At 42.3% G+C, this 15,857-nt stretch overlaps 1 protein-coding gene across 1 annotated transcript in view; it reads right to left on the minus strand.

The window, feature by feature from the left end:
* Positions 1–15,857, minus strand: part of STK39 (serine/threonine kinase 39) — a 121,694-nt gene that overhangs the window by 54,902 nt on the left and 50,935 nt on the right. The window contains exon 2 of the mRNA XM_039248792.1: positions 8,162–8,274. Coding sequence (XP_039104723.1) covers positions 8,162–8,274 — 113 coding nt within the window. The remainder of the gene's footprint in view (positions 1–8,161; positions 8,275–15,857) is intronic.

Below are 15,857 nucleotides of genomic sequence, written 5' to 3' on the forward strand. Positions count from 1 at the left end.
GTAGAGGAAGCAACTGTAAAAAGTAGACAGTCATGGTAGTTGGACAGTGGGTAAATCCCTCGAAATCAGCAGGGAAATCACAAAGGGTAAACATCTACTTGCTGGCTGAAGAGAATGCACATCTCGGGGCCTCCTGGCTTGGTGATGATGTCACAAAGTTGGACACCCTGCAAAAACTGTCCAAACAAAACAGAAGAATTTTGCTTGGACGCGTAAGAAGCCGCTGGTACAGTTATCTTCTTCAAAAGAAACAAGGAGGGGAAAAGGAAGGGAAGAATCAAAGTGTGATGCTGAAATACTGTAGGAAACCCCAATGGGGAGGAGGCAATTTCTCCCGCCATCGGCTGAGAAGTTCTTCAGCAAGCAGTAAGAAGGATGCCCTATGATTTCTGGAAGCTCTTAAGTTGCCCTTCATGGAATCGGAACCAGATTCAGCTATCAATAACAGCTGTTTGATCATTTAATTGACTACGATTGGGAGTCCTGGAAAAAGTCAAGTCAAAGACTTCATTAAAAACAGAAACAGGAAGAAATTCTGTCCGCCAATTTATGTTGTTGGAAATCTCCGGGCCAACTTTTAGCACAGCTGCTCTATTTGGCTTCTTCACCAAACAATGAGAAAGTGAGGTCAAATGTGTCTTTTTCTATTTTTGTGGTGCCCCCACCCCCCGCTGGGGGCCAGTCTACAGCCTGGGGTTCTGCCAGGGAACAGCCCTCCTGCAAAAGCGGCCAAAGCCCTGCCTGACACACTCAGACCTTCACCCTGAGTGTTCCACAGTCCTTCTGTTTCCACAGCAGCTAATTAATTGTGGAAATAACCAAACCAAAATAAAGAAGATAACAGAGGAAAGAACAAAATTATTTGTCTTAACCCAAGCCAATAACATTTTCCAGAAGTCTATGTGGGTGGCAAAAGGGAGGTATAAAAAACAAACAAGATGTAACTAAAGTTGTATTCAATCTAGGCATGTTTTCCCCATTTTCTCCTATTCTGAAAATAAGTATGCACTGGGGTTCTCTGTTACTAAGCACATGTAAGTCCAAAAACATGTGTCCTTACAATATTCATTTCTGCTTACTCTTTGGTAAAAAAAATGAGGTGTTAAGTATTTTAGCAAACCATTTTTAAAAATCTTTTTTCAGTGTTTATTGAGAGAGAGAGACAGAGCATGAGCAAGGGAGGGGCAGAGAGAGAGGGAGACACAGAATCTGAAGCAGCTTCCAGGCTTTGAGCTGTCAGCACAGAGCCCCATGCAAGGCTCAAACCCACAAACTGTGAAATCATGACCGGAGCCAAAGTCAGACACTCAACCAACAGAGCCACCCAGGCCGACCCAGCAAGTCTTTCTAATACATGTATAAAAACACTTAAAAAGAAATTCAACTAGTACGTTTATTATCTGAATCAACTGTAACATTTAAATTTGACGTTCCAAAATAAAAATTGTTTTCTCCAGCCAAATCACGCTTTTTTCCAACAAATCACAAATCACATGCCAGCTAATGTAACTTTAGAGCTGTAAAAATAAATTAGTTTTGCATATATAATAGTTATTCTCTAATTTCTTAAAAATGTATGTCTTCAAAATATCCAAAATTCTCTCATTCCTAATCCTGCCCTCAGTTGGACTATACTTTGGGAAAAACAAACATCAAGTGTATGAAAATAATTACAAAACTAAGTGTCAAGGTTCAAGCAACAGTACAAAATTTAATGTCTGAGACCTGAAATGCTCAAAATAGTACATTCAGTAAAGTAGGCTTGTATTTTAATGCCATACTCTTGTTGTAAAAGATTGTACAAGAAATCGTCAAATGCAATGTGTTACCACATATGGTAAAGAATGAGTTGGGATATGAATAATTAATCTACTAATTAAAAAATTCTTTGGTTCAAAAAGCATGAAGAAATACTTTCATTTATATAATAAGGAAATCATACAGCATAGCTTCTAGCTTTTTAAGCTGACATCCTCAAACCAGTATAATTTTTTTCTACAATAAGCAAGGCTTACAAAAGTATCAATACAATTACAAACATTAGGTAAAACTACACATATACAAAATGTTTTTTTTTTTTTAATTTTTAAACCTTGGGGTGCCTGAGTGGCTCAGTTGGTTATGCTTCGGACTTTGGCTCAGGTCATGATCTCACGGCTGGTGAGTTCATGCCCCATGTCGGGCTCTGTGCTGACAGCTCAGAGCCTGGAGCCTGCTTCAGATTCTGTGTCTCCCTCTCTCTCTGCCCTTTCCCCACTCATGATTGAGTGATCTCTCTCTCTCAAAAATAAATATTAAAAAATGTAATTTTTGGGGCGCCTGGGTGGCTTAGTCGGTTGGGCGTCCGACTTTCGCTTAGGTCATGATCTTGCGGTTCGTGGGTTTGAGCCCCGCATCGGGCTCTGTGCTGACTGCCAGCTCAGAGCCTGGAGCCTGTTTCAGAGTCTGTGACTCCCTCTCTCTTCTGGCCCTCCCCTGCTCGCGCTGTCTCTCTTTCTCTCTCTCTCTCCCCTAGAAATGGATAAAACATTAAAGAAAAAATTTTTTAAATGTTATGTAAAAAAAAGGTAATTTTTTAAACCTCAATTAAAAGGGGCAGAAATGCATTCTAGCTAGAGCTGCTCAGAGGTCCACAAATATTGTAACTTAATTTTAAAAGTATGAAGAAGCCTATGTCAGACAACAACTATTAGGGGATAATTAAACCATTCTCTCAAATGACCATTAGGCGAAATAAACACCTAATGCTTTATTCTCCAAAATAACCTACAAATCATAGCTAATTCATTCTTTTAAAGACAAGTACAGTAAGTAGAGAGAAAGAGAGAAAATGAGAAGAGAGGGAAGAACAGATCAAGAGAAGTAAGAAATAATAAAATAACATTATAGCAGAAAACCAAAATGAGGGCAGTGACTTTGTTCTGAGGAAAGTAAGCTCTCGATTTATCTATGAATCCTGTCAGTGAAATATCCTTATAAAGATGATATAGGAAGAGAAGGACATATACCAGATTTTTTCCAACTAGAGCCTAAGAAGCTCTTTCATTATGTACACAGGAAACACAGATGGCACCCCATACTCAAATGTATGCACTTACAATAGAATGTTAGTAACCCTACAATACTGGAGTGACTTGACTCTATCCTGAATTATAAGCATAGTTTGCTAGTAATCAGTAAAAATCAGTGATTTTTAAAAGTAACTTCATTAAAAGAACTGATGTTTAAAAACACAGAACCATAGACTTCATTGATAAAAATAAGTTTTGCCATCAAGTAGAATTCCTCACTGAACAAATGAGGAGACTAAGGGCCAGAGGCACAACTGATTCATCTCAAGTCCATGATCCAAGTGAAGAATACGAGCCCTCTGACCGAGGAAGCAATTCTCCCTCCATCACAAGTTTTGGCAATCGGGTAGCCATTGATTTTTGAAACAATTTTGCTCATATTTGTCACCCATCATATGCTAAAATATTTCAATGATCATTACATATTAGTTCATAATGGAATCACTTAATTGGATCTTTTTTTTCCTTGAAGAAGCAAGCACTTTGCCTGGTCCCAGGGCCATGGTTTCTCTTACACACATAGCATTCCTGCCCATAAGAATTAAAATGTATGTTTTGATGGCATTGATGTATATGAAGGAATGAAAAAGTGCTACTGAGTTTTCTGTGACTAGGTTCCAAAGATAAGACTAAAAATATGAGAGCTCTAGTCTAGAGAAAAAACATTGAGAAGGATATGGCTAAAGTCTAAAAATCATGAAGTCAAGTAAGGTGATGCATCAAAATGTTCACCAGTTCCTGGGTAAAAATAAAGAAGAGTTCCCTAGAGATTGGAAAAAGTGGGTTTTAAGATGAATAAAAGGAAGGACGACTATGTCACATTTATGAAACTATCATCTCGTGACAGAGACCAAAAGATGAGTTCAGAAAAAGCAGGTTAATTCTTCACTCGTGAAATGGATTTTAAGGGAAGTAAGCGGGTCCTTGAGTAGCATCCCTAACCTTTGAGGCTGACCACAAACCAGAGAACTAAGCTCTTTCAAGAAACCTCAAGGCCATCTGTACATAGAATATACCAGTCAGCATGACAGTGGGTCGGACCCATTTAGGAAGCCTTAAATTCCTACTTAAAAGCAAGGACTGTACACTAGAGAATCTGTCTATACTCTGTTAAACCATGTCTAGATGGAAAAAGTGTTGAAAGACATCCCTAGCTCAAAAAGCTCACCAACCCAATATAAAAATGAACAAACTCATTTACCAGTCCCCAGGCTCCCCCCAAAATAGGAATCATCTTTGTTTTCCCATTGCTTGGCTCAGTGTCTAGCATCTAGTAGGGTTTAATAATCACACAGTCAACAAGGTCTGCTCTAAAACTATAAATACCTCCCAGAGTGTGTTAAGCCTATTATATAGTCATTTACAACACTGTAGGATTAAAAAATGTGGGATTAGCAAATCTCAGAAATTACCAAAGCCTCTAGGTTGGGATGGTCAGAAATACAGAATACATCAGTAACATTCCCTGCTTCCTGGAAAATTAACCACCAAATCATCACACCTAAAGAGATTAGGGTACAGTTACAGGTCAAACTCTAAAACATATATGAAAACTTAAAAGAATGCATAGAAAAAGAATTAGATCAACTAAATGCTATTTGTGTAATACCAAGAAAAAACATTAGGTTAGGGTTTTCTAACCTAATTGCCTAATTGCCTTTGTTCTCTGATATGTACACCCAAAACCCATCTTTCTAATGGGCCTAAGCACAATGTAAAAACTTGTTAAATATTTACCAAATTACTAAATGTATATATATGAGATCTGGAATCAAATTATTGTTGAGGAATATTATAGTACTCATTTCAACAATATATATTTTGTTTCAATTATCAATTACTTAGCACCAATGATTTCATCTAATGTATTTTTTTTTCTTCCCTTCATTCTCAGAGAAGCTGGCTTCAGATATCATGACCACCTGGGATGTCTGGGTGGCTCAGGCACTTAAGCGCCCAACTCTTGATTTCAGCTCAGGTCATGATCTCACGGTACATGAGTTCGAGCCCCACATCAGGCTCTGTGCTGGTAGCATGGAGCCTGCTTGGGATTTTCTCTCTTTCTCTCTCTCTCTCCCCCTCTCTGCCTCTTTGTGCACTATCTCTCTCAAAATAAATTAACTTTAAAAACAAGAAAAAGAAAATACTGAAGGAAGGAAGGAAGGAAGGAAGGAAGGAAGGAAGGAAGGAAGGAAGAAGAAAGAAAGAGTCATGACCATTTGAACCCTTTGTCAGCCAAACCTGACATAAACTCCACATGACCACAGAATCTGACAGGCTGTCCATCTGCCCTGTGAGTGTAAACCCCCCTTTCCTATGGGAGTTGGTGCAAAGGAGCAGGGACAGAGCCGAGGTAGGAAGTGGGAGGCGACAGAGTTTCAGCAGGGGAGGCAGATGTTCGGACTGCCAGCAAATAGTTGATAACTGTGACTTCTATGACATAACACTCACAAGATAAGGATTCCAGTGGCCATTGTTTCTTACAAGAACAATAGCTTCCAGTTAACACACGGCACAGTTTGTGAAATGATGCAGAGCACTGACCTGTACATAATGGGCACATACACACACACACACACACACACACACACACACGGAATTAAAGGATTATTAGAATACCGGATGTCCAAACACTGCCAAAATGTGAACCCACAGAGATAATAAAAGTACAAGCAACAGCAGTATTAGAAAACGAAAGGATTACAACTTCACACCACACAATCTCATGTGCCAATAGCTGGGCCACAAAAGCCTGGCAACATTAGGCAGCCCATAGTGTAAATTCCATTTCTTTTTGTTTGCAAAGGACAAACATCCTAAAGAATCATAGCCATCCCCCCTTCCATCTCTAGAAATATCAAGACATCAAAAGGTCAAGGTTCAAGGGTAAGGAAAGATCAACACAAGAAATCAATACACCTTTTAAATGAAAAATGGGTAATTATACACATATACTATACTTTCTTAACACAACGTGGGCACTAAGAGGGGGAAAAAAAAGAATGAGATAAATAAACTAACTGCTAATAAGCAAACTCATAACTCCTAAAACCTGAGCCAAGCCAGAAGAGCTTATATGTGCAGCTCTGCCTAAATTACAAGTACTATCTCCAAATGCCACTGTTACTGGTCCTGGTCCCAGGGAAACAGGAAAGGGCGGGGACTGACCATCCTCCCCTCCATTCCACCCCCCTCCACCTTACTGCCTCCACTAGGACCCTCCTGTAACTCCCATTGCCGGCAGCAGACTGCTGACAAGAAGCCGACAGAGAGAGAGAATGTGGAGGCTCAGAGCAAACTGGGCCTTGGTAGAGATCAGGGACCACTGCGTCTGCCCAGAAGGCTGGTTCCGGAACTGTCTCAAGTGCTTACAGGTTCCTACAGACCCTGTGTAAATATTGTGCTGGTGCCAGCAGGATGCCATGGAACCTCGGACAGAGCACCACAATCAAATACATCATCATGGGCAAATTCGTGAGTGGTATCTCCAGACAGGGCATACTGAAATGTACTCTCCAATGTACTCTCCTCAGTATAGCCTCAGAATCTGAGGACTCCTAAAGGGATCTCAGAGATTTTCCAACTCAACTCTCTTTCTAAATAGTACAGTGCAGTTTAGATGACCTGATCAAAGGTAGAAAATAAGTTGGAGGCAGATGCAGGACCTGACTCTCCCCCACAGTTTGTTTAGTGCTTTTTCCACTGGGGGAAAAGTGACCTTCAAAACTGGTCGGGTGACAAAGGCACAATTTTATTGGTCTCTGTAATCACAAGCAACAGAAGGATGCAGCAATAATTTCAGTAAGAGCAAAGAACAGCTGAAGTCTTAAAGAAGGTAAAAAGTAAATATATGCAAATTTGGTGGATTTGGACATTTTCTTTTTTTTTTTGAAATTAGCATTAAATTGTGGAAGTCCTTCCTTTAATCTGAGTTAGCTGGCAATCTTTCGCTTCAATCCCAGTGAAATACATGCCTCGTGTAGCCTAATTTAAAATGTGAGGCCAAACAGATCTGGAAAAGTACAGCTTTATCCTTGTACTTAATTTATACTATAGTGTGCTGTAATTAAGCCTGAAATAAAAGCTATATTCTGAGTAAAGACAAAAAGCTCTTGTTAATGACATTCCATTCCCAATGTAGAATACAACAAAAGGCTTCTTCATTTGGAGCCAAATGTCATTATACTTTGTAGCTTGTGTGGAGCTATTGGACTAATATTTGTCCTGGGATTAGGGTTGGGATAACCAATCAGTTAACTCCTCCACTGCAGTTTCCTATTATCCTCAAATAAATGGCCAAAAGGAAAAAAAAAAAGAAAGAAAATTGGCAGGCAGAAGGACAACTATATTTATGAGATTAAACTCTCAAACCCTTCACAGTTTGCCGGGCAACTAATAACCATTTGCCAAGCTGTTCATTTAATAATGAGTCAGTTACGCCAAGAGCAAATGTTCCTGCAACCAACCAACGCTACTAGAGTCATACCCACACGGAAAAGCTCCAATCATTTATGTAATGTACGTACTTCATTTAGAGTTAAGAAATACAAGTTGCCACGTACAAGAGACAGACTGCTCTTGTTAGCCAAACGCAAGCCACCCTGCAGTATTCTGAATGACTGAAATGTGTCGGTCATTTTGTAATTTCTCGAAGGCAAAAAGACCGACAAACCATTTGGAGAGTAATTCCTGTTTGCATCAGGATTCTAGACAGAGGGCCAGAAGCTCTCCACCCGGCTCGGCTCTTACAGTATCACATGGCCTTAGGTCAGCGAACTGCGTCTGCTCCCTGCTTTTCCAAAACAGAGTGTCAGCACTGAGACCATCCCCACCCTGGAATTATGAGGACTGAACAAAATCCTGCTTGTCAAAGCAAAGTAGTTCGTACACTATACAACATAATCGGCAGGTACGATATAATTAAGCAGGAGAGGAAAAGCGGTGTGGGCTGCTTTCCAAGAAACACGTGTGTCCAAACAGGAGCGAACACCAAGCTGCCTTTGCTTGCCTTTCACCTGTCTCTCCGGCCCATCTCCACGTACCCAGATGTGAAGAGGAGTAACCGGCAGGGATCCTTCGCTTTTACTTACTAATAGTTCATCCATACTGGTCTGGCATTTTTCCAAGTTGATCCGCTTTATTGCTACACGTTCTTGCCTGGGCTTGCAAAGGGCAGCCTGGACCACAGCAGTAGCTCCGCTGCCTGAAACAAAATAAAACAACATCAGCTATATGGCGAATGCTGTCTGGTTAATATTCGTAACCCCCTCCATAAATAAAATACCTATTTTTTTAAAAGTCTTCTCCTCAAGGTATTCAGAACATTACCTTTTGACATCTTTGTAAAGCGTTTCTAAATCTGAAAATAATTCTTTGTGGGATAAAAAAGGAAAAAGTGTACTGCTCTACAGGCTACAAAAACAGGATCTGTACTCCAGAAGCTACAATCCAGGGGGGTGACCCACATCGAAAAAGCCCACTGCCATATGGCAGGTTCACTGCCGCCCGGAACAAAGGCTGACATAGTAACGGGTCTGAGGTCACAGGGACAAGAGACATGAGCGTCTGAGCACAACAACGCGTGGAGGCCATTACCATCCTTGGCTTCCGGTATTCTCTAACTTCAGTGCCCTTAAAATATCTCAAGCTCTTCTTCCACTTTAGCCCAAACTAAACCACTCCAGCCTGAACTACTTCAGGGTTTCCATGAGATGCTGTGACAACTTATCTGCTCTGAGTGCTCTTTGAGCTTCTTTCTTCTGTACTTGCTCTACAATTAGAAGAACAGGAATCAACCCAAGTATTCTCGTGTTGAAAGCACGACTTTCAACGATGCCAAGCCAAGTGATGCAAATGTGTAATTACAAAAGCTCTCGGCATTCATATGAATTTCCTATTTCTACGGTTTCATGATCATTAGCTAATGCACTCAAACTCCTAGGAGACAGAGTCATGTCATTATCCATATTTTATAAGAGCAAAATGTAGACGTGTAGTGATTTGTGACAGAGCACAAAGAGCTCCTAATCCGATTTATATTCCACAGGGGCAAAAAGACCTCTGGGTTAAGGCATCTCACTTCTGCAGAGAATACCAAAAATCTCCTTCTGATCAGATAAATCCTCTACCCCTGCAAGACTGCCAAGGAGGGAAATAGCTTGCTGATCTCAGGACTATGTAAAAGAGGGTCAGATCTGACCGTCTACCTTTCTCCTTAAAGCCTTTCTTCTAGGACTACTTCTCTCTCGAATGACTCATCAAATATTAGACAGGGGCGGGGGGAAGCTTTGGGCAATACCGAAGGGAGATCAGTATTAGCTCTCTTACAGATGTGATAGGCAGGTATGACACTTCTAGTGCACACCAATGCTTTCCCACGCCAAGGAAGTGCCCAAGTGGGTTTCTTCAGAGCTGAAATGCTGCCCTTTCTTTCCTCCTGTGATCTCAACATCAGCTCTGGCCCCCTGACCTGGTATCCCAAGCAGATCACCCTATGCTCCAAAACTTCAAGACTCCCATTCCAGAAAGTCCAACCTGTGTTCACCAGGGAAGAAAATCCCCAGGCACTAAACACCCCCTGGATGGTAGGCTCTCTACTCATGCAGTTTTTATTACAAGCTTGTTCATTTTTTATTCCTAGCCTCATTTTATATGTGAGAACACTGGGACTTGGAAAGCTTGCCCAAGCAGCCAAGTGCCTGGGCCGGGGTCTCAGTCAGGTCTTCCAGACTCCAGGCTCCATGGTCTTCCTGCTTCCCATAGGCCAGAGCCCACACTTCCTTTCCTCGCTTGGCCTGGATCCAGTAAAAAATGGCCTCCATGCCTGAAGAAAAGAGAAACCGCCCAGAGGGAAGATTCAAGTGAGCCTTACTCTCTAGTTCAAGGACAGAGTGCTGTTGTCAGAGGTTGTTAAAAGGGCCTCCCTGTCCCTAATGTCAGTGCCTACTCTATCAGCTTCTATTCCAAGTCCTACCACGTTGGCCTTGGCCCTGCAGATCATAGCATGCTGGGTTCACTCCAGAATGCTCTAGATACCAGAGCCAAATACTACAAAGAGCCCTGCTGATAGTGAAGTGTACTTTCCAGTCAAGGTCTCCAGAACAAGAGACCATCACTGGAGGAGCCACAGAGAAAGTGGTATGTAGCCGGTTAGCCCTGGGCCTGGTATCCAGCAGAGAAATCAACATACGTCTTTAACAGGCTGCTGATGGGAAGCCATTCTTAGCTCTACCTGTTGTAAAGCTCTCCCCAATTCTACCCCACCCCCCATCCTTAATCCACATCCCAGAACGTTTTCAAAGCAGTGGAAGTGAAAACCAGGAAAGATGGAAACAAATTCCCAGAAACGAAACACAAGTGCCTATAAAATGGGGCTGCCTTCCACAGTCTTTTAAGTCCTTGACTATAAAAAAGTCTCCTGCCTTCCATGGTCATATGCAAGCACATGGACAAAAATAAGAATTCTGGAAAGAGAGACAGCAGTAGAGAGAGTCTTTTATCAGAGCTGAGCAACCTCAGAGTTGTTATTACTTAACAACGTGAGTGACTGAAGAACAACCGGTGCTGTCTCACCTCCTGAAAGAATACACCTGAAACCACTGTCAGAGCATGAACACTCGTAACCACTCACTGGGCGATTTAGGAGATACTGCTTTGACTCCAAAGACTGCCTTCAACCACAGGAGAGATCAAGAGCAATGATAGAGGGGCAGGAAGACTTAAGGGCGGTCAAGTCCAGTTCCTGGCATTAGGGACGAGAAAGGGAAGGGAGGCTCACTCTCACCAGAAAGCACCCTGATCCGGATTCCCATTGCTGGAGGCACCCAGGCCACAATGTTTTGTGACAGGAGCCCAGGCTGATTAATACAAAAAAGACCTTCACTGTCTATTCTGACGCCCTGCCCCACTATCATCTGTGGTAAATAATGCCCTACACATTAGAAGTTCTCAACAGCTGCCTAATCAAGTCAAGAGCTAGCTAAGGTAACATTCAACTCAAGAGCCTCTGGTAGGCCACAGTAGCTCCCAAATCTTAGGTTAGTAAGAAGGTTCAGCAAGCATTCTACCCAACCCTGGTAGCAATTTCTCTGTGACATTGGGCCTAATTTCTCTCTAAATCTCAGTTTCCTTGATGGGCATAATAAAATCTACCTGTGAGGCCTAATAACATCCCTGGAAATATCAACTCAATAAATGTTAGGCTTTCTCTGGAATGCATTTCTGTGCCTGCAACGTAAGGGAGGTAGACAGTATCTACAGTGTGCACTATGCCCCGGGGAAAAAGAGAAGGCAAAGTAGTTCCCGGCCAGCACTAAGTATCATTCTGCTTACCAGTAAGACTCAGTTGGTTTAAAGAGGGCAAGAGGAGGGCCAAGCCTGAAAACCAGAGGACTAAGTGATTGCTTAGGTCTGAGACAACATAATGAGTCTAAAACAGAAGAATCCAGAGAATTCTGAAATAGCTATGAATTAATATTCTATAGCTACACTTATTATTGATAATGTACTTTGATATATAAGGTAAAAGTTATTTTTAAAAATCTCTATCTGGACTACATGAATTCATAACTTAGTCCTGCCACATCCTAATTGCTTATCCTTGGGGACACTTGAGTGGCTCAGTCAGCTGAGCATCTGACTGTGGCTCAGCTCATGATCTCATGGCTCGGTTTGTCTGTTGGAGCCCTGCACTGCACTCTCCCTTCAGCATGGAGCCTGCTTCGGATCCTCTGTTCCCTTCCCCCCCCCGCCCTTCCCCACTTGATCTCGTGTACTCTCTCTCTCTAAAATAAAAACATTAAAAAAAATAAAAAATAAATAAATGCTTATCCTTGGATGATTTACTTAACTTCTCCATGCCTCAATTTCACCATTTGTATGATGAGATAATAGCATGGGCTCACAGGGTGGCTGTGAGGACCAAATGAGTCAACACACGGAAAGCCCATAGAACTGTCCCTAGCAAATAGGAAGCATGAGTTAAATCTTAAGTTAGTATTACTATTCAGGGAAATTCCGCCAAGTCAACTGGTGTCCTGCCAATCTGTTGTCTTAATGCTACATATTTCATAATGTTGATGTACCATAATTCATTCCGCCTTTCTTCTACTGATCAGTTTTCTCTTTATTTCCAATTTTCTGTCCAATATGAATAATGTAACAAAGATCTGGTACTTTAAAATATATGTATTAGTCTTTATTTTCTTATTAATTTTTTTAATGTTTATTTATTTTTGAGGGAGAAAGAGCATGAACATGGGAGGGGCAGAGAGAGAGGGAGACACAGAATTGGAAGCAGGCTCCAGGCTCTGAGTGGTCAGCACAGAGCCCGATGTGGGGCTCGAACCCACAAACCATGAGATCATGACCTGAACCAAAGTCTGCTGCTTAACCGACTGAGCCACCCAGATGCTCCCAAAATATATGGTTTAGTCTTTATGTTAAAGATTTATATATATTTCTTTATGTCAAAGTTAGGATGTAGCCCAATTGTTCAGTACCCTCTGCTCATAAATGTCAGGACTTTAAAAATAAACAAAATAGATATTTTATTATCCTATAATGTGTACGGTGGCCAGTAGAAGTTGTTATCACATCCTACTTAAACGAGGAGCACCAAGCCAAAACTTTTAACAAGAGTTTGTCCATCTCTTAGCACCTGAAAGGACTCTTTAATTCTGCTTCCCAGTCCCTCCTCAGTGTGTAGTGTCCAGAGCTGTATCAGGCTTTCTTTTTGGACGTGCTGGTTGGTGGTAGATAATAAACCAAACAAATGGCTTTGGTCCAGCTGATGACTCCTTCCAATTCTCTGATTACCCAACTTATGCTATGTGCTCTATTTATATCATGTGTCCAACCTCAAAGCCAACAAGGCAGGTCAAGGTCACACGAGAAGCTGGCCAGTGTGTGAATGGACACATACGTGAGTTCTGCAGGCACACAGCTGCCATTCTGTCTCCACTAATGTCACCATGTAAGCTCGCTCGCTAAGGTTCTAATTTTTGCAGAGAAGCTGAAAACTCAGAATTTTGTTTGAGACCTCCTAGTATGATACGGTTAGCAATTAATGTTTTAGACAGAAAAGCATTGTGAGTCACATAAAATCTTGCCGCATGCTGTATTTTGCCTCCCTGTGTTACTACTATTTGGCTTCAAAGGTGTACCCTTCCTTACCTGATGGTCCATTTTTTTTAATTATTAGCTTTCACAGAAGAAGCTGTCATTCTTTTAGGTCAAAAATGATCACATTTGATTCAACATAACATATGCACGTACTCAGGACACGGGCCTAAACTGATTTACTACGTGTCACCATGTCACCACCCACCTCATCCTACTATTTCCCACAAAGACAAAACTCTCAGAGCTATTTGCCTGTCATTTGGTGTATCCTATGTGAAAGGAACAGCACAATAAACTCTCAAGTCAAACACGCAGAACAGAAACAATGAGACAGGTGTTAGTGTAATCCACTATATGGGTTCCTTAACAAAAGAAGACACTACTGCTAAGGGTATAAAGGGGGTACACAGACTGTGTATACACCAGGCAGCACACAGCAAGGCCACATTTCTCAAGGAAGCTACAAGCAGGGACCCTCCTGACTGACTTGGTTTGTGTTACAACCAAGCTGGTGAGTTATGTATTTCTGCTTCCCTCAAAGGAACCAGTTGGTGGACCCACCTTCTGGGCTTGCTGGAGCAGACTCAGAGCTCACAGGGATGGAAGGATGGAGGGGGGGGAGGGGAGAGGGGAGAGAGGGAGGACGGATGGACAGGCAGGCCACTGAGGCTTACCTTTCACCACGGATCTGGACAAACTCCCGTAACTTACCTGGGAAAGCCTAGCTTGTTGGAACCTTTAGAGGTCACAGACCTCACCAAAGAAAAGCAGCACTTGTATATAACTCAGCAAGAACCATCTGATAATGCCACAGAAAAACAGAAAGTAGCCTGGGGATCTGATCTTGAGAGAGATAGGGGGGAACTGGGATGTGGAATCAAATTGAAGTGAATGTCAATAAACTCACCTTGGGCCTCAAGCTACATCTAAAGCAACAATCAGGAAAAAAAACAAAACAAAAAAAACATAGAAAAACCCTGCACTATACTTACTAAATTCAGGAAGTGCATGGATTGAGATTACCTGATATAAATGAAATAAATAATAAATATGGGGGGTGCAAGTAAACTCTAGGCCTCTGGTTAAAGAGGACTGGTAAGTACATGATAAGGAATTATTAAATAACAGACTCTTATTCCCATCGAATTCAATATGACTGATACTGGGATTTACTACTGGACATTTTTTGTTTTCTTAATGATATGCAATAGATTAAAAAAAAAAACACTCTTTGAACATGATTACTTGCCAGTTTAAAAAAAAAAAAAAACTTCATTAGTCTGAAGAGCACTTACGTAAGGGTTAGACCCCTAAAACTGAAACTCTTCTAGGATTCTAGCCCTGATGCTGATCTGAAACTTGGAGGAAACATCTCTGTCTGTAAATGTGCAATTTATTTGCCAAGGTAAAGAACATACTCCTTCGCAGGGGTGGGGGCGTGTGACCACCTAGCCCCAGGAATTAGGGGGCAATCGTCTGAGACTGGCCTTCTCCAACACCCGCAGGCAGAGTTAGTCATTTCCTCTCAGCTCCTGAAGACTGGTGCAGGCCCATGCTAGCACTTCCGTGACCCTGGGGCGCTCTTCATCCGTCTTATTACTCCCCATCAGCCCTTCCACCCAGGCCCCTGCCTGGAGCAGGAGGCCCTCAATGAGCCTTTGCTAAGTGAATAAAAACCCACGTCAACCCATCCCTGGGGAGGCCGCCTATCCACAAGGGAAGGGAAGCTGTCTTCTACACAAAGAACCCTTGGCCCTGGCCGACTATACGATCTAGAAGCAAGGAGGAAGTGCGATTTTACTCAGTTTGTTATCTCTGAAAGGCTCTTCGTGTGTGTTTTGAGTAGGTGGCTGGTGGATGTGGCAGTTAACTTCAAGAACAGGCCTCGGGAGGCTCTCTGCCTGAAGGCATTTTTGATCCGCAGAACATCTGTTTTAATTTTGGAGTCAAGGGGTTCCAGGAAAGCTCATACTGAAGAGCAGTGTTCCACAGAATGGGTCAGGAGCCTCGATTTTTAAAAGCCGAATCCCCCGGCCACTTCTTGGCACGTAGGCGCCACACAAAATGAGGAGCTAATAGAGTGCAGCCTCTGATGATTCCGCCTGAGTATAAAGTAGTGACCTAAAGCATGTGACAACATGAAGAGGCGATGGAGCCACCAGCAGTCCCCCAAATCCGCCTTAGGAACCACCGCGTCAGGCCCTGGACTGCAAGAGGGACACATTCCTACAGAAATGATTTGATTTTTATATTCATTGAAAGGTCGAATTCAAGTCCTTGCCCCCTGCAAACTCAAAGCCCCATGATCTGGCAGGATTGAAAAACTTCCCGTTCTGCTCAGAGGGGGCAATTCAACCCCTCCCAGCAAAACCCACTCATTCTACTGATTAAATCAATCAAACAGAAGCCAACATTCCACAGAGGAATGTCCACTGCAATTCATACAGATAAACAGATACACCCACTGGCAAAGGCCAAAAGACACAAGTGTCCTGTTCTAACAGGGTGTTCTCACACGGTGTCTCCCATTCCTCCCGGCTCCAACCTTAAGCCACCTGGAAATGGGAAAGGCTGCACATGCAAAAAGAAGGGTCTGTCTCTACTTCAAGGCCAGTCCCGTGCATCCCATCTCAGATGTATGCATGCTGCCTTTGTACAAACAAG

The sequence above is a fragment of the Hyaena hyaena genome, unplaced genomic scaffold, assembly GCF_003009895.1.
Source record: "Hyaena hyaena isolate Hyena2069 unplaced genomic scaffold, ASM300989v1 scaffold_317, whole genome shotgun sequence".
Taxonomy (NCBI): domain Eukaryota; kingdom Metazoa; phylum Chordata; class Mammalia; order Carnivora; family Hyaenidae; genus Hyaena; species Hyaena hyaena.